We start from the raw sequence: 22,953 nt of genomic DNA on the forward strand, positions 1-22,953 counted from the left end.
TTAGACCATCCCAGGGACGAAAAGTAATTGTTGTGTGCGAGGGAAATTGCTGGGGACATGCCATGATCTTCGCTGCTCAGACGACACGGCGCATTCACGAATCTCGCACAGACCGTCCCGTGCAAACGAGAATTAGAGATCGCGTTCCGCGTACCATGTCTTTCCTTGGTCCGGGCAGGCATCGGTGTTTGGTTCAGATAAGAATGATGCCGAGTCGCCGCCGTCGCCGCCGGGAAAGTATTGCTCATCAATTGCTCGCCTCGAGATTACCTCCATGGCTCCGCTCAAATCGCACCACACAACTCGGACTCCAGTAGCTCGCTCGGGGTGGTGTGAGCTCGAGGGACGAGAATTTTGTCGTTGCTTTCATTCCTCTTAAGGAAACACATCCTCCTCGACCTACATTCCCGTTCCCTGGCGCAGACTGCACATTCCAAGCCGGTGCAGTTTGAGCGGGATTACGGAGGTATAGGGTTCGGGCGACACTTTGTGCGAGGATGACCAGTGTGGACGACTGATTAGGGCAAGGACGTGGGTGTTTGTTGCGTCGGGAAATCCCATAATCTCACCTCACCGCCACGAAGGGTCAAGGCGGGTTCTGGCGTCCTGACTTCTGAGCTCCATTCGCTTGGTCGTGGCAGGTCTAGGTGCGGATTTGGACGGAAACCAATGCCGCGACATCGCTCAACCAGTCTCACTCAAATGTGGATATGCGAAGCTTGTGACCTAATTCTTCCACTGCTCGTGTGCATCGTGCTCTTCTGATTATCAATGCTGCATGCCTCCCGTCTCTCTACCATTACCACCTCTTACCTCCACCTCCACCACCTCTCTCGTCGAAGTTTCGCCCGGCCCGCTCTCTTTCTAATCGAGCATCAAACTCCCTCTGCGCCTCCGATTTCGCCAGCTGCCGATCCTCCTCCTGCGAAGAGAAGCTGAAAGCATCGCCGCCACCAGATCGATTGTCGATGCTTTGACCTGGTCTCGATGGTGATGATTGACCTTGCTGTCCTCCAGCTGGAGCAGCCTGTTGCCGTAGTCTCTCCCATGCACTTCCCGACTGCTTTGTCGGAGGTTCGGACCGTGATGGCGTTGAGGGTGTTGTCGTGTTCGGCTGTACTGGACGTGCTCGTGCGGCTTCGGTCTGTGCCTCCGATCTCTCCTCCCTCTTCTGTTGCTGCGACTGCAGTGACTGAATCTGCGAATCGCTCAACATGCCGCCATCGCTCGCCGCGCCCTCATTCATGAAATCATCGGAGAACGATCCACCCGTAGGGCTCATATCATCGGCAACTGGCTTTTGTCGCTGTGCTTGTTGCTGTCCCGCTGTCCTCCTTGTCTGCTCTTGCACTCTTTGCCTCTGCCTCGCCATGTCAAACGTCTCACCATCCCTCTTCCCTGCCGTCTGATCTACCTCTCTTCCTCCAGGCAGCTTGCCCGCTGCACGATTCGCTTCTAGCCGTGCTTTCAATGCCTCTGTGACGTCCTTCAAGCGCGGATCTTGGAATCGTCCAACGTTGCCCACTGTAATCGCATAGCTTCCGAAGAAGACCTGTCCTGCAAATGACCCAACCACGCCGTACGCATTAATCCGCAGGAAATGCCACGCGAATCGTGCCGGCTTGCCCTTGAGAAGTCCACCCGCAAAGCGATCCGGGTTGAACTTCTCGCCCGGTGTCCAGCCAGGAAAGCGGAATTTCGCCTTTCCACGCCTCCATATGAATGCCGCAGCTAGTATTCCCAAAGGCGGTCCGTATGATGCGATCCGCATTGTCTTCGCAAGATGGTAGGCAGCAGCAGTTGCTTCGTCCTCCCGCAGAGGCCGGTTGAGTAGCTTAATTGTCTCATCGCAGTACTTTTGCGTCCCATCGCCGATGATTTTATTATATGCTGAGTTCTCGCCTGAGATGAGGAATGCTTTCGGGAGTTGATCTAGATTGATGTAGATTGGTTCGAGGCCTGGACGGGTGATGGGCCATCGTGTCGGCGAGCGGGTCTCGAGGTAGGTGGGGGAGCGGTCGCCGGAGTAGAGGTCATTGTCGTCGTCGGGAGTTGAAGAGTCGCTGAAAGGAGCTTCAGGTGTGGTGGCTTCTTCGAGGACCATGGTGGGAAATGTAGATGCAAGGCGGCTGTGATGTGAGGTGAGGTGGGTTGTGAAAGAGGTCAATGATGTTGTGGATCATCAGACTGACCATCAGTGAAGTGCACGTGACTAGTGCCAAGGCATTTACACACACAGATAGCTAAAGTGAGAATCTTATACTTAAGATTCTCTCTGCATGACAATATATACCTGCTAATTAGAGGTCTTCTTCTACTTAGCTTAAGTCTAATTACAACAGGTTATAAGCCCGGCGTAACTACTGCATACTTAAGGAAGAATTGTCTGTTCTAAGCGCAGCTACTAGAACCTTATTGTACACTGTTTAGACAGTTAACTAGCGAGCTAAGAAAGAGCTAGTTACAACAACAGCCGCAATGTAGGCTAATAAGTTTAAGACTGCGAAGGAGAATAAAGTCCTAAGAAAGGGAAGCAACTTCTTAGACTAGTTAAGGATGCTTAAAGCAGCCCTTATAGACAAGGAGGTGTTAGGCTATGTCTTTTATAACATTCTTTAGTGCCCTGCCTAACTAAAGCTAGGAATTAAAGTTAGATATCCCTCTCTATTAACTAAGGAGAGTACTGCTTTATCCTCCTAGGCTCTAACTCCTTCCTAAAAAGAAGGAGGGGACACTCTAGTAACAGAACCTATTCTAACTAGTAGACTAAGACTAACTCCTCTCTAAGTCTAGCACAAGTATAACCTAATTATATACGGGATTGTTAGCAAAAGGATTAACTAATCTCTAAGGCCTAACTTTGGGGATATAGAGAAGACAGCTAAGGAACTATATAATACTGTTGCAGCTACCTACAGGCCTGTTATAACTATAAACATTTATAACAGCCTAAGGATTCTTAGAATTAGTAACATTAAGATCTAAGGAACAAATACTTAGAAGTACTGTAAGGACTTCTAGAAGTAGCATCACAAGTATATCTCTGTAACAGAACAATACTCTAGGTCTAAGAGCATTCTAGTCTTAAAGCTTACCTTTAGTAATAAGTAGATTAGGCTGTTCTTTATCTAGGGCCTCTACTATCTAGAATACCTAAGAAGCTAGAGACAATCCTATTACATTAAGAACACAACTCTTAAAGAGCTAATTACCTTATTAATTAAGGAACCTCCTCTATAGACATAGAGGACAGCAGGAGGATTTAGGGGTGCTATAGTAGATAATAATTAGTATACTAAGTGTACCTATTATATCTATACAAATGCAGATTGCTTTAAGAAGCACCCTAACAAGGCCCTAAAGTCCTAGGTATATAGAGGAAAAGGAGGATCTAATAAGGATAAGAAGAAGTCCTAAGACAAGAGCAAGAGACATAATAAGAAGGGAGGAAAGGGTACTGTAGCAATTAAGCCTATCTCCTCTTCTAATATAAGCTTAGGCTCTAATTTAGACAGCTTATTTGCAGGAGTAGCAATTGCTGCCGCTAGAATACAAAGGAGTAACACTATTGTCTAGGATTCTAGTACATTATACTACTTCTTTAACAACAAGTCCTAGTTCTTAGACCTTAAACCCCTAGAAACCCTAATTAGGTTCTCTTAAGCTATTAGACAAAGTATAGTTACACACTTAGGAAGTGTAAGGATTATAATAAAGTATAAGGGGAATAAGTTAAACATTACCTTACAAGATGTGTTGTACTCTCCTAACTCTAATTACAACCTTATCTTAGTAGAGACTCTCTAGCTAAAGTGTAAGGTCTACCTAGACAGGCTATCTTTATATATTCTAAGGAATAACAAGAAGATAGGCAAGGTTTAGTCTACTTATAATGTTCTAATCCTCTAGAATGCAACTGTCTCTCTCCCTAAGGGGAGTACTAAAGTTGCTTCTATAACTAACAGGAATATGTCCTGTCTAGCCTTTGCTATGCTTAAGGCTAATATAACAAGATAGCACTAGAGACTAGGCTATATAGGGAACAAGATTCTTAGTACAACAAAGGCTTAAGTCTAAGGACTTAAGCAGATTAACACATCTACACTTAAGTACTGTAAGCTATATAAGCTTGCAAGGTTATAGAGAGTAGTGTTAAGAACTCTAAGACTAACACCTTAATCCTTATTAGATAAGATCTATATTAATATTATAGGACTAATCTTTCTACTAGACATCTTTAGATGCAAGTACATCCTTATAATTACTAATGCAAAGTTAAGAAGGAGATAGGCTATCTTCTGCAAGCTTAAATCACAAGCTGCACAAATTATTAAGAAATAGACTACTAAGACATTTAACTAGTACAAAAAGATAGTTAAGATCTAGTTCTTAGATAGAGGAGGAGAGTTTAACAATAATAATCTAATTACATTTGTAGAGAATAAGGGACTAAGATAGGATTTCTTAGCTCCCTATACTCCTAAGCAGAATAGAATTGCAGAATTATCTAATAAGGTTATCCTTAACAAGGCAAGAGCAATAATAATTAACTCTAGCCTACCTCTCCCTCTCTAGAGTTTTGTAGTTGCATATACAATCTTCCTTACTAATAGGCTAGTATGCCTATTAACTAACAAGATTCCTCTTTAGGAATTTGATTAAGATCTTAATACTAGAACTCTATATATTAATCTAACAAAGGTTAGGAGATTTAGATGCAGAGCATATCTGCATAATTAGGGGAGACCTAATTTATAGAAGTTCTATCCTAGAGCAGAGAAATACTAGAATCTAGGATTCTAGGAGAATACTTTAACTAACTATATAGTTTAGAAGTTTAAACTATCTATCCTTGCCAGGTTTTAGTACAAGATTGTAACCTCTCCTTATGTAACACATAATAAGGATAAGGTATATAGCATAATACCCGCTGCCCTAGACTTCTAGGGGGAGAGTTTCCTGCAACTAATGCAACCTATTACTACAGAACAGGAAGTCTATGCTATCTACACTAAGGATTAAGATTAGGGCTAGGATGCCTAAGGGCAAGATGCCTAACCTCTTACTACTTCTTATCTTTAAGAAGTAGAGAACATGTTTAATACTATGCAGAGAGAGAGAAACTAAGCCTCCCTTTTAACATCTTAGGGGGAGCAAATATTAGGTTAGGACATACAGTCCTAGGATAACTAACATAAGCAGTCTAAGCCTAATTAGCTAGAGGCTACTAAGTATAAAGAAGCCTCCTAGCTAGCTTAGGGGGAGTATGTTTCTAAGGAAACAGGAAGTCCTAAGGGATTCTAGGAGCAGGCTAATGCCTTATTAACATAGCTACAATATTAAGCATTAGCAGAGAATTGCCCTAAAAGGGAAGATCTCTAAGATTATACTATAACTCCCTTCTTAGACATTTATGTTATAGGAAAGAGGAAAGTAGGGAGAAGCCCTAAGAGACCTAAGAAATTAGGCAATAAAGCAAGTCCTAAAAGCTTAGGCACATTTAGACTCTTAAGAAGTAGAAGATTAGTTGTAAGAAAAGACTATAGCAAGATCTAGAAGATAGGACTTAAAGCAACAAATCCTAATCTATCTAATCCTAAGATAGTTAAGGAAGCTCTCTCTAGATCTAACTATAAGGAATAGGAGAAAGCTATTATTAAGGAAGCTAAGTTACTTAAGTCTACAGGATGCCTTAAATAGAAACTTATTAGCACCCTCCCTAAGGGGAGAGTCCCTCTTATAGGGAAATAGGTCTTTAAGATTAAGGTGCTCCTAGATAGAACTGTAGAGAAGTACAAGGCTAGATAGATAGCTAGGGGATTTACACAAAGGAAGGGACTTAACTATGTTAATACCTTTGCTCCTACCCTAAGAGCTGCAATAGGGAGAATACTTCTGTCCCTCTTAGTTAACTTTAGCTAGAAGAGGAGATAAGTTAATATTAAGACTGCATTCCTAAATCCAAACCTAGATAAGCAGATCTTTATTAAGCTACTAGAGGGAGCTTATTTCTTTAAGAAAGATGCCTACAAGTACATTATATATGTTAAGAAAGGACTGTATAGGCTTAAGTAGGCAGCTGCTCTCTAGTACTACGATGCTATAGACACTCTCTAAAAGCTTGGTCTAACAAGAACTGTTAGTAATACTTGCCTCTTTTAAGGGAAAGGCATCCTTGTTCTCCTTTATGTAGATAACTTCTAGATCTTTAGACAGTTAGACTATAAGATTAACAAGCTAATTAAGGGATTAGAGCAGAAGTACACAATTAAGGTTATTAATACTAATGTCTTTCTTAGACTTTACCTAAAGGAAGGGAAAGATGGCTCTATGTCTGTCTCTTAGGAACACTATTCTAGAGACAAACTTTAAGGATATAGTCTTAGCAATGCAAAGAGTGTTAAGTACCCCCTTAACACCCTCCTTAAACCCCTCTAGGATAAGGGAACAAAGGAGGACTATAATCTCTTTAACAAGATTATTAGGGAACTGTAATATCTGTTAAACTATACTAGACTAGATATTAGTTTTGCTGTTAACTATTATGCAAGGTTCCTTTAGAACCTAGGACCTTTGTATGTTTAGGTAGCTAAACACATCTAGAGATATGTTGTAGGCACAATTAACAAGTGCCTTATATACAGGAAAACTAAGGAGCAAATTTAGATTAAAGCATTCTTAGACTCTAACTTTGCTAGTAATCCTAGTATATCTAGGTCTACCTTAGGAATACTCTTTAAAATTGCAGGAGGCCTAGTTGTCTAGAGATCTTAACTGCAGAAAGAAGTAGTGCTATCTAGTACTAAGGCAGAGTACCTCTCTCTTACTAAGGCAACAAGAGAAGTAAATTAGGTAAGGAATCTTATTAATAAGCTCTAGCCCTTTACCTAGGCTAAAAGTATTTCTACTATCCTTATTAAAGTAGACAATTAATTAGCTATTAGCCTTGTGGAAAACTATGCTAACTCCAAAAGATTAAGACATGTCTCTCTTAGGAACTATTACTATAGAGAGCAACATAACAAGGGGAGTATTAAGGTAGAGTTTGTAAGGACAGACATGCAGCTTGCAGACTGTCTAACAAAACCAAAATCCCTAAACACTATCCTCTAATATATAGATCTATAAATCTAGCAAAAAGATACTTATGTGTCTATGCTAGGCAGCTAACATAGACATATAAGAGAGGCTAATATAGGAATTGAACCTGTGACCTTCTGATTTGTGGTTAGAAATTATACTACTAGACTAACTAGCCCTTAATAAGAAGAGGGAAATTGCTCTTAAATTTATGCCTTAATACCTGTATTCCTACCTAAGAAGGATTCCCTCCCTAGAATTATACTATTTTATTTGTTACAAAACTAAGAAGTATAACACTTAGAACACTTATTTTATTCTTATCTGTACAAAGGAAAGGAGGCAACTACACACCTCTACAAAAGTATCTAAGAAACTATAAGAAAAACACCTAGCTAAAGGAAAACTTTTCTATAAAAACCTAAAAGCATTAGAGCATGTCCTAGAACCTGTAGCCTGCCCCCCTAGACTACTACTAAAAGACTAAGCTAATTCCCCTAGAATCTTAACTTAAAGCCTAGGAGAATGTTAGTTTCTATTAGGGAAGAAGGGATTTTAAGGAGAACATATACAGGATGCTGTGCTACTAACTACTACTTTATCTCTGCCTTATTAGAGCTTAATATTTAGCTAAGGGGAGTCTAGTTATAGTATAACACAAATCCCTAAGGATTAGGAGTTATTAGACTAGGGTAGTTTTCTACTAGGAAGGCCTACTCCCTTAGGTTGTATAGCTCCTCTATTACTATATTAATAAGGTCTGTAGTAAGGAGATCCTTATTAAGCTTAGCTATAAAGTTATTAAAGTAAGCTACAAAAGAGAAGGGACCCTAAGCCCTAACATTTACTCTGTTGTAGTGTTGATTTATCTCTCCTCTAATAAGTTAATGTATAGTCTAATATGCTATAGAACTATCTTTGTAGATCTATAGGAGATCTCTACTACTAATAGCTCTTGCTTTATCGATAACTTGCTAGAAGGTTTTCCTAGGGACAGAGAAAGCTGCTCTTCTTCTAGAAGCTATAGCTAGTAATGTAGATTGTGTTATTAATAGCTATAAGGGATAGATAATAGATTAGCTAATAAATTAGCTAAATAGATAAGAGGTGTAGATTATAAAGTAGAGGAATAAAAAAGCTAGAAGAAGATGCTTTTTAACAAGCTAAAGCCGAGCATTAGCTACGTAGTAGGTAAATACCTGCTATATTTAGGTAACAGACAGCTCGTGATAATGCAGCTGCTAATAGGGGAGTGTTGTGGATTATTAGACTAACTATTAGTAAAGTGTACGTAACTAGTGCCAAGGCATTTATACACACAGATAGCTGAAGTAAGAATCTTACACTTGAGATTCTCTCTGCATAACAATATATACCTGCTAATCAGAGGTCTTCTTCTACTCAGCTTGAGTCCAATCACAACAAATGAGCGGTGGTGTTGGAGCTTGCAGCCAGACCATGACGCATTGAACGGGAGATTCACTTCGGGCTGGACCCCCGCGGTAATGGCAGGGGAGGACTGCCTCTGTCCATTATACACTTCCATCGTTTGTTCCCCATTATTGTATGGACCTACTACCTTGCATACAAGGAACACCATACAGGCCCAGCAGTTGTTGCGTACTTCAAACTGCTCCACGCAGCAACAGAACGTACATCCGAGTGCACCGCTGACCATCAACTTGAAATCGCTCACCACGTACACAGATCAGAATATCCCACTTCCCAACTCATCGAAGCTGCACATCCCTTCTCCAGAGGCAGCGTACCCGACGCGTTGACCCACTCCGGATGCGTTTCCTGCATACGTCTGACATACTCCCGGTCCTCTTCTGTCTCGAGTCCCAGAGCAGCAACGACCGCCTGGAAGTTGCCATAGTTCGGTCCGAGGTGGTGGAGTTCTATTCTTTGTCGGTCTTTGTCGACTATGGCGAAATAATAGACCTCGTTGAGAGGGTGGTAGTCTATGGCATCTAATGTTGAATCGTCGGCAATGCCGCCATCCCAAGAACAGAAGCCGGGAAGAGCGAGAACCAAGACAGCTTGCACACCCAAGCGCTGTTTGACATCATTGGCAAGTGCTCGAAGATAGACCCGGTGGACTTGACCTGGAGTTGTATTGGTGAATTCCAGGCCGTCGCCGAGCGCCTCCTCGATAGCTTGTCGCGACGGTGTCGATATCGTAGCGAATTGTCTGAGGGACGTCATGTGGGGGAATATCGTGTCAAAGAAGTCTTGCAGCGGTTCAAGGAGGACGCCGTCGGTCGGAAAGGATTCGTGTGGGCGGTATTCGAAGACGCCTGCTCCCTCCAGTCTGAGCCAGCATGTCTTGACCTTCGAGAAGTACAGTCCAATACTCGTCACCATCTGATTAGCACACGACGGAACAGATTCATCTTCTGAGCGCAATGCGCAGAAAACGTCATCCGAGCTCTTCAAGTGTAACTGGAGTGAGCGCCACACTTCTTGCTCGTACTCCCGCTTGAAGTCTTTGCTGACCAACATCATGGGCAAAGTTGGAGCCCCTACGAATTCTGCTCGAACAATGACTCTCGGAAGCATGACGTTCGGAATGCAGGCTCCGCGCGTTATCTGACAGTACACCAGATTTCGAACCTCGGCGGGCAGATCAACGAAGCGAAAGGCCTCGTCTTCAGGAGCTTGCGGTGTGTTTGGCACGCTTTCTGTGATGTCTTCCGTGCGAAGCCTCGGCCCAGGCATGACGGTGACGCAGTACGACACGACGCTGCCCATCTTGACTGGACGTGTAGAACTTGCGATGGGCGGATCGGATCGATGGGGCGAATGTGAGACGAGGCGGCAGTATTGCTCGCTTCCGTAGTCGTGTTGCTCTGATTTGATGCGTCAGCTTGCGAGCTTTCCAAAGCGAGGAGAAACGTACGGACAACAAGTAGCTGCCACAGCTTACGCCGATGCGATGGTCGTGTTGGAGTCAAGTCGAAGCGACCACTTGCTCTCTTGCGCACGGCGGACAGAGAGCTTGTTGTTATGGAGGCTCAATTGGCAAGTGAAGTTTCAGCGTTGAGGAGGAAAATGCAGACGTTCGGAATTGCAAACAAAAGGCTTGCGCCAAGGTCGGTCTTGCTTCTTGCAGTGGTGATGGGAAAGAAGGCTCGTCGGACTCACCTCACATGCACACATGTCAGCTCACACCTGGCTCTATAGACCTGCAACGACTTGCAACATTTCCGCTCGAAAGCATTCACATGCTTCTCTCAGAATGGCGGAATACTGTGCTCTCCTCGAAAACGTGATTGCTAAAAACATTCCAAATCTAATCGATTTGAATGCCGACCTTTGCGAAGTGCTTTTGGTCCCACATGTACTGGAGGCCAAGTCAGTAAGATTATCACATGCATACTCGTCCGTCCGCAAGCTCACCTGATACGCCTCCTTCAAATCCTCCAGCTTGAACACTTTCTCGTCGATGACCGGCTTGATACCATTCGCCTCGATCGCTCTGTTCATCGCTTCGAACTGCTTTCTCGACCCGACCAGCACGCCGCGAATCGTGCAGATGTTCGTAAGCGCATCCAACATGGTCGGTTGGTCTTCTCCTTTCGCACCTCCGATGAATCCAATGACACTGATCACTCCATCAATGGCGATCGCCTGTAGACTCTGCTTCATCGTATTTGGCCCGCCGACCTCCACGACGTGCTGCACACCCGCTCCTTCGGTCAGCTTCTTGGCGGTCTCTCCCCATGAGCTGTCCTCCTTGTAGTTCAGAACATGATCCGCGCCGAGAGCCTTCAACTTCTCGCCCTTCTCAGCACTCGACGTCGTAGCGATGACCTTGGCACCGGCAGCTTTGGCAAACTGGACGGCAAAGATTGACACGCCACCAGTTCCTTGTGTCAAGACCCAGTCACCGGGCATCAATGGCTTCAAGCCGTACCTAAACAGACGGGCGGAAGGGTCAGCAGTGGTTCATATAGAGGGTATCTGAACAGACTGAGACCTGGTGGCACAGCCCGGGAGACAATCTCGGACGGCCACAGCCTGTCTGCTCTTTGGTTTTCTTACAAGGCGTTCCAGGCTGTCAGTCCAGCGCAGGTCAATGAAGCTCCCTCGACGAAGTTCAGGTTCTTGGGCAGGTGCACAAGCCCTTCCTCATCGAAAGCGCCGTATTGTCGGAGACAGCCGTCGACCATTCCACCCAGGCCGCTGGCCACGGAGATTGGGTCGAGCGAGCCGGCGATATGTCCCTGATTGAAGAGAGTCGCAACTTTGTCGCCCTTCTTGAAGCGCTTGACATTCTTTCCGACGGCTTCGACCACGCCAGCTCCGTCGGAGCCAGGGACAACGTTGTCACGCTGTCCAAATGGGTATTTACCCTTGGCGATGATCAGGTCGCGGTAATTGAGCGAGGAGCCATGTACTGTCGAGAAGTGGTCAATACACAGTTCAGATAACGGTCTGAATATTCTTACGGCGAACAAGAACGTCCTTGTCCCCGACTTCTGGGATCTGCTCGTCGCTGATCTTCAAGTCGTCGAAGCCGGTCGTGGCTGTTACTCTCCAGGTCTGGTTCGGCATGATGGCTATTGGTAGATGCTGTTTGGTAGAATACGGGTATGGGAAGGATGAATGCCAACGATTTGTTTCGTGGACAGCAATGTATATGAGAGAGAAGGAGGCGATACCACCTGCTTACCGATAGCTAAACTGGACCTCTTGGGCTCGTTCCATTGATTTCTAATCGCCCTTCGAAGCGTCTTCCCGAAAAGACATCATTGTCGTCAGATCTACCAGGGAGGATGACGTTGTGTGAAGGTGAGTCTGCATTTTGGTGGAGAACCTCACATGAGCCGCTCCGATGCCTGCCGAACTTCGCCCGGCACATGAGAGTTGCCTCAGGCAGGCACCGGACTTTCGGGCTTTTCTCCTGAGTTCACTTTGTCGAGCTCCCTGTCAACACACATCAAGGCTACTTTGATCCAATCTGAATTGAAGCCTTCGATCGCTCTCGGCCGCTCTGGCATACATTTAGACACGCCGGAAAACTCGACACCTACACCACTCCATACTACAGGCTTCGTGGCGCAAGATCGTAGCACGAAGCCGGAAGGTGCAAAGCATAGGCATTCTTGTCGATTCGTCTCAGCCTAGGTCGCATCGCCTTTACTTCGACGAGGATTTCATTGCAGGGCCTCATCATACAGGGCCAATGACGTGAGGGAATCAAGCCGGCTGCAGTCACCAGCGTGCTCGAGCACGACCTATGCCGGCTTCTCCACGCGACACGATCGATCTCGGCTATTGGCATCGCCATCACAAGAGCTGCTCCACGCGGCACAGGCTGAGCCATTCGTGAGCAATCAGAATATTCCTGATGTCGGTGGACTCATGCCTCTCATTCGACACCTTCGGCCTCTGCTTGTTCATTGAACTGCACGAGACCATCAGCCGTCTGTGCACCGTGACACAGAAGTTTCTTCGCTGCCCGTGATGCCGGCAGCACAGCAATGGTCGGAGGCCAAGTCCGTCATACCGGCGTCTACCCGTGTCCTCAATGCTCAAGCGAATGCTTGTAATACGATGGAGAGTGGAGACTCACCGCAACACACGAGCACTCCTTCTCGCGTGGCAGGCATGTCAATCTCCGGCATGTGCACAAAGCGTTCATCGATTGGTGAGATCTCTGAGTATTGGTGACTCTGTTCTCAATCAGGCGAGCGAAATCTGCATCGAAGTCAATCGTGTGTGGTTGGCTTAGATTCCGTCTCGGGCTTCATGCATCGAACATTCCCTGTTGGCGATCGTGCGGGCCAGGCACCTCATCATTCCCACGCGAGGACGGACTAAATATGCATCGAAAACGCGATCATCTGGTGGGTGGTGCTGTCTTCAACATTCTCCTCGCACGGATTTCTCCATGGCCGACTCGAGCCGATGGATCATCAGCTTCTTCTCTATCAACCCATCGATCCGGCCCTTCGACCACTCTTGGACCCTGAATATGTTGCATTCCACGAGCGATATATGCAATATGTCGTTCCGGATGAGATGCTGGCATGGGACGGTTCGGCTCGTACGCTGTCTTCCATCCCATATGGAGGCTCCACACCTGTCAAGGTTGGCCGTATGGTCGATATTAAGTTGGAGCATTGCAGCGTCCGTGTGTTCGTTCCGATGCTGAAGCCGTCTTACAAGGATACTAAGCTTCCCGCCCTTCTATGGCTCCATGGAGGTACAAATAATTGCCCGGCGCATCGTAATGGAACGAGTATCTCGACTGACCTCTTTCTACTCAGGTAACTGGGCTACAGGCGACCTCTCCAGCGAAAATGACTTCTGTACTCAGATCTGCCAAAGTATGGAATTTTTCTTCTGCTCGAAATGCGAACCAAGGCTGATCCTAGGAAAAGCATCACAATGTGTAGTCGTGACCGTTGACTACCGCCTAGCGCCAGAAAATCCTTATCCCGCATTGGCCGAAGACGCGATCGAAGCTTTCCAGTGGCTGTTCAAACATGCTGTTCCTCAATTCGGAATTGATGCTGATCGAGTCGCTGTTGGTGGACATTCTACGTGGGTCGTCATCAAGCTTCCTGTGCTGATGCCCTGCTAATCCGTATCGCCTGTCAGAGGTGCGAACCTAGCTGCCGCAGCCGTTCTAGAAGCAGCATGCCTCTTCCCTTCTCTGAAGCCATGTCTCCAACTTCTGATCCTCCCCGTGATCGACAACACTGCACTGCCCGGTCAAGGCTGGACCAGCAACCTCAACGCACCCTGGATGACTCCATCAAGGCTGCTGTACTTTCGGGCAATGTACCTTCAAGGCAACCATCGGCGGGAAGACTGGCAGATTTCACCGCATCTCGCGCAAAGCAAGATTCTCAAAAGAGCTCCGAGGGCCTGGATCGCCGTGGCGCAGTTCGACCTGCTTGCGGCGGAGGGCATGAAATATGCGCAAGTCTTGAAGGCCGCGAAAGTTAATGCCGAGGTGAAGATGTACGAAGGTTCGACGCATTCCCTTTTCGAGCTCAATGGTATGTCACAGGGAGGAGCGGACGTTTGTTGATACTGGTTTCTGACTACATGCTCTAGGGTATCGACAATCTAGACCGAGCGGTCGCAGAGTTATCTCCAGCTGATTCTTTTGCAGGGTTTTGGCGAAAGGCAAAGAGCTCTTCAAAGATGCCGCTTCGATCCTTAGTGAGGCCTTTCGACCACCTCAGACTTGGATTGCGTATCAACCTCCCGGGACATCGATGCTCACACCGCCGTCAGGCACGTGAGGGACGGCTCATGGGAATGCACGAAAGCTATCAAAGCGACGAATCCACGGCCGATTTCCCGTTCGGATAACGACACGATAAGATCGCGATCTCCAGGCGATGCTTGAGACTAGAGACAGAGCTCGCTGATAGTGCACCAGGCAGCACTCGGACGCTGGCGTGTGGAAAGTTTGTGTGCTTTAATTCGACATCGAAGCCAGCGGCCTCTGCACTGATCTGCATCTGTACGAGGCTTGTGTACTCAGAGGCCAGCCCGCTGACTGCTTGAAGCATTGCATCACGGCAGCCCGTGCCGAAAGGCGAAAGCGGACTGCGCAGCTGATCGTAGCAATCGACCCATTGGGTACAGCCGGAGGTGCTGCAGCTACGAACCACGGGCCGGTGACCCCGTCAACCTGAAGGATCGCCATGCCAGACTTTCAGCTTCTGAGTTGGTAATCCTTCGACGACGAGCGAGCGAATCGCATCTGGCTTGGCTACATAGCTTCGCGAATGCGAGATACTCTGACACTGCCACCTGGAGCTGAGCCTTGTTTGTGCAACGGACTGGCCTGACATCTCTGCAACGACATACAATATCAATTACGACGCGGCCGTCAGCATGGCTTGTTTTGTATGCATCGACCACCATTGCTTCCATGTTCACCACAAGCGACCGGGACCACCTCCAAATACAATTACAGCAGCAATCGCACCCACGAACCGTCCACCATACCAGGAAAATGTCCAACAACATCACATCCGCCGACAGTTGGTCACTTTACCCCTACGACCCAAACAAAGCCGCCCCTATCGCCTTCGCCGTCCTTCTAACCCTCATCGCCCTCACGCAAATCTACCAGTCCTTCATCCGCTTCTACTGGCGCGCCTTCGGCGGCGTGATGACCTGGGCCAGTCTGGTTTGGATCGCAGGCTTCATCTGCCGGAGCATCTCCGTTCGCCAAGTCCAAACCATCGGCCTCTTCATCGCCCAATATGTACTCGTACTCATGGGTCCGCCGCTCTACTCCGCTGCTGAGTACTTCATTCTCGGCCGACTTTTGGGATATCTGCCGTATCATACGCCGATTCATCCTGGTCGGGTATTGAGTACGTTTATCCTACTCAGCACGGTGGTGGAAACTCTTACTGGCTCTGGAGCGGGGAATAGTGCTGGTACTGGGCGCGATCCGGCACAGAAGAAAATCGGACTGGATCTAGTCAAGTCTGCATTGATTCTGCAGTGTTTCGTGGAGGTGTTCTTCTTCTCCCTGGTCGCGACCGTGGAGATCAGGTGTCGCAAAGCAAAAAACTTCCCGATGAATGTGAGAAAAGTCTGCTACCTCCTCTACATCACCAGCGCAATGGTCTTGCTCCGCTGCATTGTGCGCACGATCGAAGGCTTCGAAGCGTCCGCCTGCGCTCCGGATCGAGAGGATCCTTACTGCGGTCCCGTATCTCGCAATGAGTGGTTCCTCTGGACGTTCGAAGTCAGCAATATCACGCTGTTCGTGATCCTCCTCTGCGTCTTCCATCCCGGCAACTATCTCCCGCGCGATAGTCTGGTGTTCTTGGATCAGACGGATGGGAAGACGGAAAGAGTCGGTCCAGGCTTCAGCAAGGCGGACAAGAGACCTTTGCTCAGGACGGTGATAGATCCGTTCAATATCGCTGGAATCTTGACGGGTAAGGGGTTGACATTGCATAAATTTTGGGAGGAGAGCTGGCCAGCATATGACGGACAGCGCATTGTGAGGCCTCAGAGTGAGCCCGACAATGTGGAGAGGTCGTCCGTGATTGTCGATGGATCTGGGAAAAAGTGACAGGTCGGAAGTCAGGACTATGCAGGCAGATGGACATGATAGACATTGATTGATGGAACGAGGCCTGACCGCGTCAATTCAGTCCACAAGCTCAAATGCCCAACCCAGGCACAGGTGCATCAGTCCTCGTGGCTGTCGTCCCAGCTTCGCCGCCCTCCTGCTGCAGTCCTCTCACAACCATGCCACCAAAGTCAACACCAACATCGACTAGTACGTCCGCCTCCTCGATCACAATCTTCGCACATTCCTCCCATACCTCTCCTCCTTTCTCCACACTACTCAGCTGCCTCCTCACCCTCTCGCAGAACTCATCAACCCGACCCTTCGCCCATCTGACTACCGCACTGCCACTCGCAGCTGGGAATGACGAGCTGAACGTTCTGAAGGTATGCAGTAGCAGCGTGAAGGTCGTGTACGCCAATGCATGGATGTGAGGTGGGAGAGCGCCGACGAACGGCAGTTCTCGAGTTCGTAAACGAATTGTCTCAGTGCGAGCATTCAGGTATGTCGTTCTAGCGAGATCCTCAAAGCCAAGACGAAGCAGCCATGCGACTTTCTCTTTGGTCATGTTGGCGGCGCCGGAGGTTTGTGCCATCTGTCGGGCGATCGAATGGGCGAGGCGACCAGCCCGCTCGTTGATCTTAGTCTGAATGATCTCCTGCGCCGTGGCGTTGCCCTTGATACTACGGGCCATGCGGCGAAGCTTTTCGGTACGGTCAACAGCGTCGTCGAAGTGTTGCAAAGCAATGTCAATGTCGAGACCGTCGATTTGTGACTCAACCCAGCGGATGCTTTGAGGTCGACCGTCTGCATCGACGAGCACAGAGGTGCTGCGACTGAGGCCAGATAATCTCTCCGAGTTGGGAGCTTCGTTGGCCGCGTCTTCCACAGCTGCCGCGGCACGTTTGAGCAGGCGCGGATCGCGGCCAGACAAGATGGCGAAGTCTTCGAGATTCTTCTCCCGTCGGGCGTGCTCGGCTGCCAACAGCTTGCGTTGATCTTCTTGTGCTTTGCGGAATGCGACGATCAAGCCGGCTTTCTCTGCAGCGTCGGCTATAGCGTATGTGAAGCTCTCGTTGCCTGCTCGGACATTGATGGCATTTGCGATAGCTTTGTTCTCCTTCGTGTTGTTGTGTCCGATGGTAGTCGAGGCCCGCGTGCTGATGTCTGCGAGAGACACTTCATGTAATGGCCAACAACGATCTGCTATAAGCATTGTCGTCGATTGCGATTGTTGTGATGGATGCATACTTTGCCGATTGCCCTTTCCAGAAGGTACTGCGTCGGTAGCACGCTTCTTCTCTGAGGCAACCAGCAGATGATCGTTCAACAGGACCAAGGCAACTCGACGCCGAGGCTTCCACGTCGCAGCATTGAGCTCCACCCATCGTTGACTTTCCATAAGAATGTGTCGTCCAGGAAGGGCAGGAAGGTACTTCTGCGAGCCCTCCACCCTCTTCCACAGTGTTTGCAAGTGTGTAGTCCACATCGCCTCCAGGTTGGCAACGCTGCTCCTATTCGCGCGCTTCCTGTCGGCAAGGCTCAAAGAACTGGCAGAGCTGAGATCGGCACCTCCAGCGCTCGTAGCATGACCCAGCGCGCTGGTCAGCTCGCCCATCATCGTACGAAGTGTTCGCATCTCCGACTTCAGCTTGTCCGCCTCTTTTGAGATCTTGATGAATTGTGTGCGGTTTTGGTAGACATTGTGCTGCAGGTCGGCATCTGTATGCGCTTTCAAGCTTTGCAGGTCTCTCTGGTACGCGATGATATCGGCCTCTGAGGCGTCTGCAAGTATGCTCTGAACGTACTTCTCGGCCTGGAGATTGGGATCCTTCAACGCACGCAAGTCCACCTTTAGCTTCCCTCTTCGTTCCGGACTCCGTCCTCCGTCACGAGACGGCGGCGGACGTGGAGCGGAAGAGGTGCCTGGTCGTCCAACGTACTGCGCTGGCAGCGATGGCATCGCAGGAATGGGCGGAGGCACGCCATCTTGTGGTAGTCCGCCGGTGAATCGCGTGGAGTATCTCCTCTTCACGAGGTCGCTGGTGTTGTCACCGCCGAGCTTCGGTCTTTCTCGCGAACGTGATGTCGCATCAGATTCACCGCTAGCAGCTGTCCATGTCGAGTTCGATCGAATCGCGTCCGGTCGGAGGGAGGAGGTCTCGCTTTGGGCAGTAGGGATCTGCTTTGGCGCGGAGATTGTTGGTCGCGCCGCTGTCGTCTTCTTACGCCGGAGAGATAGTCCCTTGCTCTCCGACATTGTAGACGTCTTCCCAGCCGTCGACTGGAAGAATCAATAGGTGTTGCTGTTGCTGGTGCCGTCTTGTCGGACAGGGTTGGGCATTCGGAGGTCGAAGCTACGTACAGAGCTGTCCACGTGACGTAATGAGAGAACTAGAAGTCCAACAAAAAATCACAATGCTCCGTTCAACTGCGACTTCTACGCAATCACCCGCTTCCAACCCGTCGTCCGTCTTGCATCCGTTCATCGCGAGTCGCTCAATACAACAGTTACCACCATCGAAGCAATTCCTCGATCGTCACAAAGATGGCCTCCTCAACGCCCTCCAACGGCATCAGCACTTCAACCATCACCCTCGGAATCACCGCGGTCCTCGCAACAGCAGCTGTAGGCTACGCCATCTACTTCGACAACAAACGCCGCAGCGATCCCGAGTTCCGCAAATACCTCAAGAAGCAGCACAAGAAGGTCTCGAAGCTCGACGAAGCCGCATCCGCCGCGGCAGAGCGATCGCAAAAGGAGAAGATCGCATCAGTGGTCGCGGCCGCGAACGAGGAGGGTTTCCCGCGCGATCCTGAGGATACGGAGGCATACTTCATGCAGGAGGTCGCGAGAGGAGAGTCGATGTGCACGGATGGAAGCGATCCGGTCGATGCAGCGCTGTGCTTCTACAAGGCGTTGAAGGTCTACCCGCAACCGAGGGAGCTGATCAGCATCTACGACAAGACTGTGCCGAAGGTGAGTTCGAGCTCTGCAAAGAGTTGTTGGAACCGGGATCAGCTAACAGAAATGTCTCAAACAGCCCATCTTGGATATCCTTGCGGAGATGATCGCGGTCGACCCAAGTATATCTGTCACCGGATCCGCAAGCGCAAGCGATGCCGGCTCGGCGACCGTCGAGTAGAGCGATCATCAATTGGAGGAAGGAAGGGGAGATTGAAGAGCTGCGGTGGGTGATTACGGAAAGTACGCACTGTACTCGCACGATGCTCGCTCGCCGCGATAGTCTGTCGACCCTCCCTACCGAACCAGCGCTTCAGCGCATCCTCCACGACATCCCGAGACCGCCGGACGACCCACGAAATGAGCGATCTTTACTTTCTAGCATTGTCATTTGTAAGAACGAAAAAGAGGGCTTTGATGGAGAGGAGGAAGGAATGACAAAGTGCGTGATATCGAGAACGCATGGGCAGCCTCTCAGACGGCAGTCTAATATCAAAGCAAGGAATCATGTATGCATGAAGCAGGCGCATATTCGGGAGAGCATTGGACCTCCCATAACTTTTGCCTGGATCTCACCTCTACGGCTGTGTATAAAAGAACTTTCTGCTGTACTTTCGGTCTCAACGGAACGGACGGCCGGTGAGGAGGCAGTCGGTCGATGATACTTCGATAATCCGCAATGGTACTAATGGAGATCGCAAGCAATGCTTCGCAGCACACTGACTTCAAGCCAGAGCGTAACGATCTCCTATTCCGCCGTATTCAACCACCAGTCCTCCACACTGATCTTGACCTCGATTTGCGTCTGGCCACATCGATCTCTGGTGATACCAAGCTAGCCGTCTCCATCAGACGCCGCCTCGAAGCTCGCATTCCGGTCTTGGTTCCTTTAGACGTTGGCGTCCCAATTGGCTGCACAGTCTGGTTCTTTCCGCTGGCGTTCCCGCAAGGCGTGACTCGGTCGCGAGCTGTCCAGTCGCTCGACTAGCTTTCTCGTCGACCGGTTCATGGCCGCGCTCCAAGACCTGCGTTCAAGATATCGCGAGAGCCCAAGAGGCTTCGAAACCTCGCACACGGCCGCATCGTGCCAGCACCGCAAGCGACAAACTCTCAGAGCTAAATCACACTCTCTCCGTGATCAACAATAACATCACTCCAAGCCCATCACACATACCCCCAATCTCCACTTCCCATTCCCTTCTCCCTTCTCGCTCCACTTCTTCCCATCAAGTCCTCCTTTGCCTTCAACCTGACCAACCGCATGTACTGCGCCTGGCTGAATCTCTCCCTCATGTCCGGCGCTGCTCGATCCAGTCCGAAGTTCTCGTCGTCGCGGTCGGAGCACAAGTGGCGGAACAGAGCCCAGCTGCAGAGAACCAAGGCACCTGCGATGAGGATGCAGATTACGATTATGGCGGAGGGAGAGAGTGCTGGACCGGCTTGTGACATGCTTTTTCGGCGAAATTTCTGTGGCGTCTTGCGTTGGGATGTGGAAGGGTCGGAGTTTGCTATTGCTCGCGCTGAGGATGGGCGGTAAGAGAACGCATTGGTGAATGGAAGAGTGAGGTGAGGCGGCAGTGAGGTCTAGAGCTTGGCTTGTGAGTGGATGTCAGATGTACACGTACTCGCTGGCACATGTAAGAACAGGTTTTAAGCTGCTTCTGTCCCTGAACAGCGGTGGGTGGATGAAACTGCAAATTCAGGCAATATGCATTGGTAAGTCTATGTTACGTTGCCTATGCCACTGGGTATCCTTCCATTCCTTTGTCCGAACTTCATGTGCGCTCATGAACAAGAGTTCCTGAGGTACAACATCCACAGCTTGCAGTGGTGTGAGCTTGTGCTGATGTAGAGCTTGAACGACCAAAACGCGCGGCCTGCATGTGCTGGCTGTACGTGGCTGCCTTGTGAGCTGTCACTGTATCGCATTCATGAACTTTATCCAAGACTGCCGTATACAGTCCTATCCGCCATGTCAATGAAACTCATTCTCGGAACGTCGCGTTCAATCGATCCTGTGCTCTTCATGCCTCTATCAGCCTCGTTTGGGCCGATCCAATGCGCCATACATCGATACGGTACCCTGGTCCCCAAGGTAGCGGCATATCTGAGTCGCCATGCCTGCCTCGTGAAGTGCATGCTCTGAAGCAGCAGTGAGGGCGTATGCAACATCTCAACCGTACTCCCTTGTCATTTTCTCACACCACAATTGCACATCATCATCGTCGTAGTCCAGTTCGCGGTCCTCGCGGAAGGTTATTGGCTGCCATGTATCTGCGCCCCATCGGTAGATATCGTTGCCTTCAATATGACCGTCCTCAACTTCAGTGCACTCAGAATCCTCTTGGTTGTTGCTGAAGCACATGACGTGGCCGTCATTATCTGACAAGTCTTCCAAATGGAGACTATCAAGCGAAAACGCGGCTTCGGTGAGGACGGACAGTGTGCGGCGCCAGCTTCCCTGGACAAGGCGAATGTTACGCAACCTGAGATCTTCGAGCACTGGACCATGCGCTCTGAGAAAAGCTGCGAGCTGATCCTCATCCGTGCAAAAGCCCGCCAGATGCAGGCTGCGCAAGGTTTTCATCGGCCGCATCAGCGCGAGACTGTCCATGTATCGAGGCCTGGATCGCATTGTAGCTATGTTCAACTCCGCGGACTTGTAGCTCAAGTTATACTTTGCGAGTTCCAATACTTCGAGGTTCGAGCATGCCTCCAACATACGAGTGAGGGCGATCGTTGACTGCCTTGCATTCTCTTCCAACTCCTCCAGCGTGGGTAGCGGATGACGTGTTTCGTCGGTCAGGTGCCTCGAGTCCGTTCGCGAATGATCTCCCCCATTCCTTGTAGCGTACGCGGATTCGAAAATGACCTGATCCGTGAGACGAAGCGAGAGCACCCTCAGAGCTGCCAGGTGGAAGGCCTTGGGCTGCGTCCAGTTGAATTGTGACAGCGTGTCGTGAGCGACGCCGCAAGCTTGGTCGAGGCAGAAGAAGTGGAGGCACTCGACGCGCAAACCACTGTGGCGCAGGCTCTTCATGGCCATGCTGAACGTATGTGCCGCTGCCTCTTGGACCCATAGGCGGCACTTCACTTCTACCGGAAAAAGCCTAGTAGTGGTGTCGTATTGGTAGGTCACGACCGAGGTGGACAGGCTTCGCAAGCTAACGCCGTCAGCTGCAAGTCCGCTAAGCGCTCTGCTCAGAAGGCACACGTCCCTCCCGTTCTTGCGAAGACGGTCGCCATCATCCTGCCACTCGCTCAACACGATGAAGTCGTCCATGACTTTGGACAAAGCTTCATCGCTGCAATTTTCCAGCTCTTCCTCATCTCCGTCATCTTCGTCCCAGTTCGTTTCGATCATCAATGGAGTTGGTCGTTTGCGAGTGATGATAATGTCCTTCAGGCGTACTGTATTGGGGACAAGGGCCACGAGCGACAGATCTTCCAGTTTCTTCGCCAGAGCGCTGTTCGACACTATCCAAACAAAGTCCTCCAGATTACGCTTTGTGATATCGAGATGCTTGCTCTTGTAAAAAGAGTGAAACCGATCCTGGGTAGCTTTATCGGCAACGTCACGACTAACAAGTCGCATATTCTTGATGTCGGCCAGGTCGAGATGGTCGACGAACAAATTGTACAACTCCGGCGGAAGCTCCCCGAGCGAGGTCATCTTGTTGTCCACGAGCCAACGATGCTCGGAGCGGAATCTTCCTCAGTAGCGCTGGCGGTATGATCGAAAGCTGAAGCTGATGTTGCAGCTCTAGTGATGCGATTGATTTGTTGTCGCTGTCGTATTGTTGTTGATGGTGTCCTTGTATTACCGGTGATCCTGAGGTGA

General features: G+C 49.2%; 7 protein-coding genes across 7 annotated transcripts; 3 read left to right on the top strand and 4 right to left on the bottom strand.

The window, feature by feature from the left end:
- Positions 1-799: 799 nt before the first annotated feature.
- Positions 800-2,120, bottom strand: MYCGRDRAFT_110767 (uncharacterized protein; the record flags this gene model as incomplete). Its single annotated transcript, XM_003849648.1, has 1 exon — positions 800-2,120. One exon carries the CDS (start codon positions 2,102-2,104, stop codon positions 800-802), a length of 1,305 nt encoding a protein of 434 aa, XP_003849696.1.
- Positions 2,121-10,337: 8,217 nt separating this feature from the next.
- On the bottom strand, positions 10,338-11,719 carry MYCGRDRAFT_105735 (uncharacterized protein; the record flags this gene model as incomplete). Its single annotated transcript, XM_003849647.1, has 4 exons — positions 10,338-10,426; positions 10,483-10,999; positions 11,128-11,482; positions 11,535-11,719. The coding sequence occupies 4 exons, from the start codon at positions 11,638-11,640 to the stop codon at positions 10,376-10,378; spliced, it is 1,029 nt and encodes a 342-aa protein (XP_003849695.1).
- A 1,277-nt stretch (positions 11,720-12,996) lies between these two features.
- On the top strand, positions 12,997-14,128 carry MYCGRDRAFT_47934 (uncharacterized protein; the record flags this gene model as incomplete). Its single annotated transcript, XM_003849361.1, has 4 exons — positions 12,997-13,294; positions 13,359-13,418; positions 13,473-13,635; positions 13,693-14,128. 4 exons carry the CDS (start codon positions 12,997-12,999, stop codon positions 14,126-14,128), a joined length of 957 nt encoding a protein of 318 aa, XP_003849409.1.
- Positions 14,129-15,067: 939 nt separating this feature from the next.
- Positions 15,068-16,147, top strand: MYCGRDRAFT_47736 (uncharacterized protein; the record flags this gene model as incomplete). The annotated part of the gene is made up of 1 exon (XM_003849362.1): positions 15,068-16,147. The coding sequence occupies one exon, from the start codon at positions 15,068-15,070 to the stop codon at positions 16,145-16,147; it is 1,080 nt and encodes a 359-aa protein (XP_003849410.1).
- A 91-nt stretch (positions 16,148-16,238) lies between these two features.
- On the bottom strand, positions 16,239-18,460 carry MYCGRDRAFT_75597 (uncharacterized protein; the record flags this gene model as incomplete). Its single annotated transcript, XM_003849646.1, has 1 exon — positions 16,239-18,460. The coding sequence occupies one exon, from the start codon at positions 18,405-18,407 to the stop codon at positions 16,239-16,241; it is 2,169 nt and encodes a 722-aa protein (XP_003849694.1).
- A 262-nt stretch (positions 18,461-18,722) lies between these two features.
- On the top strand, positions 18,723-19,275 carry MYCGRDRAFT_18895 (uncharacterized protein; the record flags this gene model as incomplete). Its single annotated transcript, XM_003849363.1, has 2 exons — positions 18,723-19,127; positions 19,192-19,275. Coding segments are annotated over 2 exons (489 nt in total), but the record flags the coding sequence as incomplete, so codon positions are not given.
- A 726-nt stretch (positions 19,276-20,001) lies between these two features.
- Positions 20,002-22,785, bottom strand: MYCGRDRAFT_95752 (uncharacterized protein; the record flags this gene model as incomplete). The annotated part of the gene is made up of 3 exons (XM_003849645.1): positions 20,002-20,137; positions 20,287-20,632; positions 21,315-22,785. 3 exons carry the CDS (start codon positions 22,783-22,785, stop codon positions 20,002-20,004), a joined length of 1,953 nt encoding a protein of 650 aa, XP_003849693.1.
- Between the last annotated feature and the right edge of the window lie 168 nt (positions 22,786-22,953).

The sequence above is a fragment of the Zymoseptoria tritici genome, chromosome 9 (assembly GCF_000219625.1).
Source record: "Zymoseptoria tritici IPO323 chromosome 9, whole genome shotgun sequence".
In the NCBI taxonomy this organism is placed as follows: domain Eukaryota; kingdom Fungi; phylum Ascomycota; class Dothideomycetes; order Mycosphaerellales; family Mycosphaerellaceae; genus Zymoseptoria; species Zymoseptoria tritici.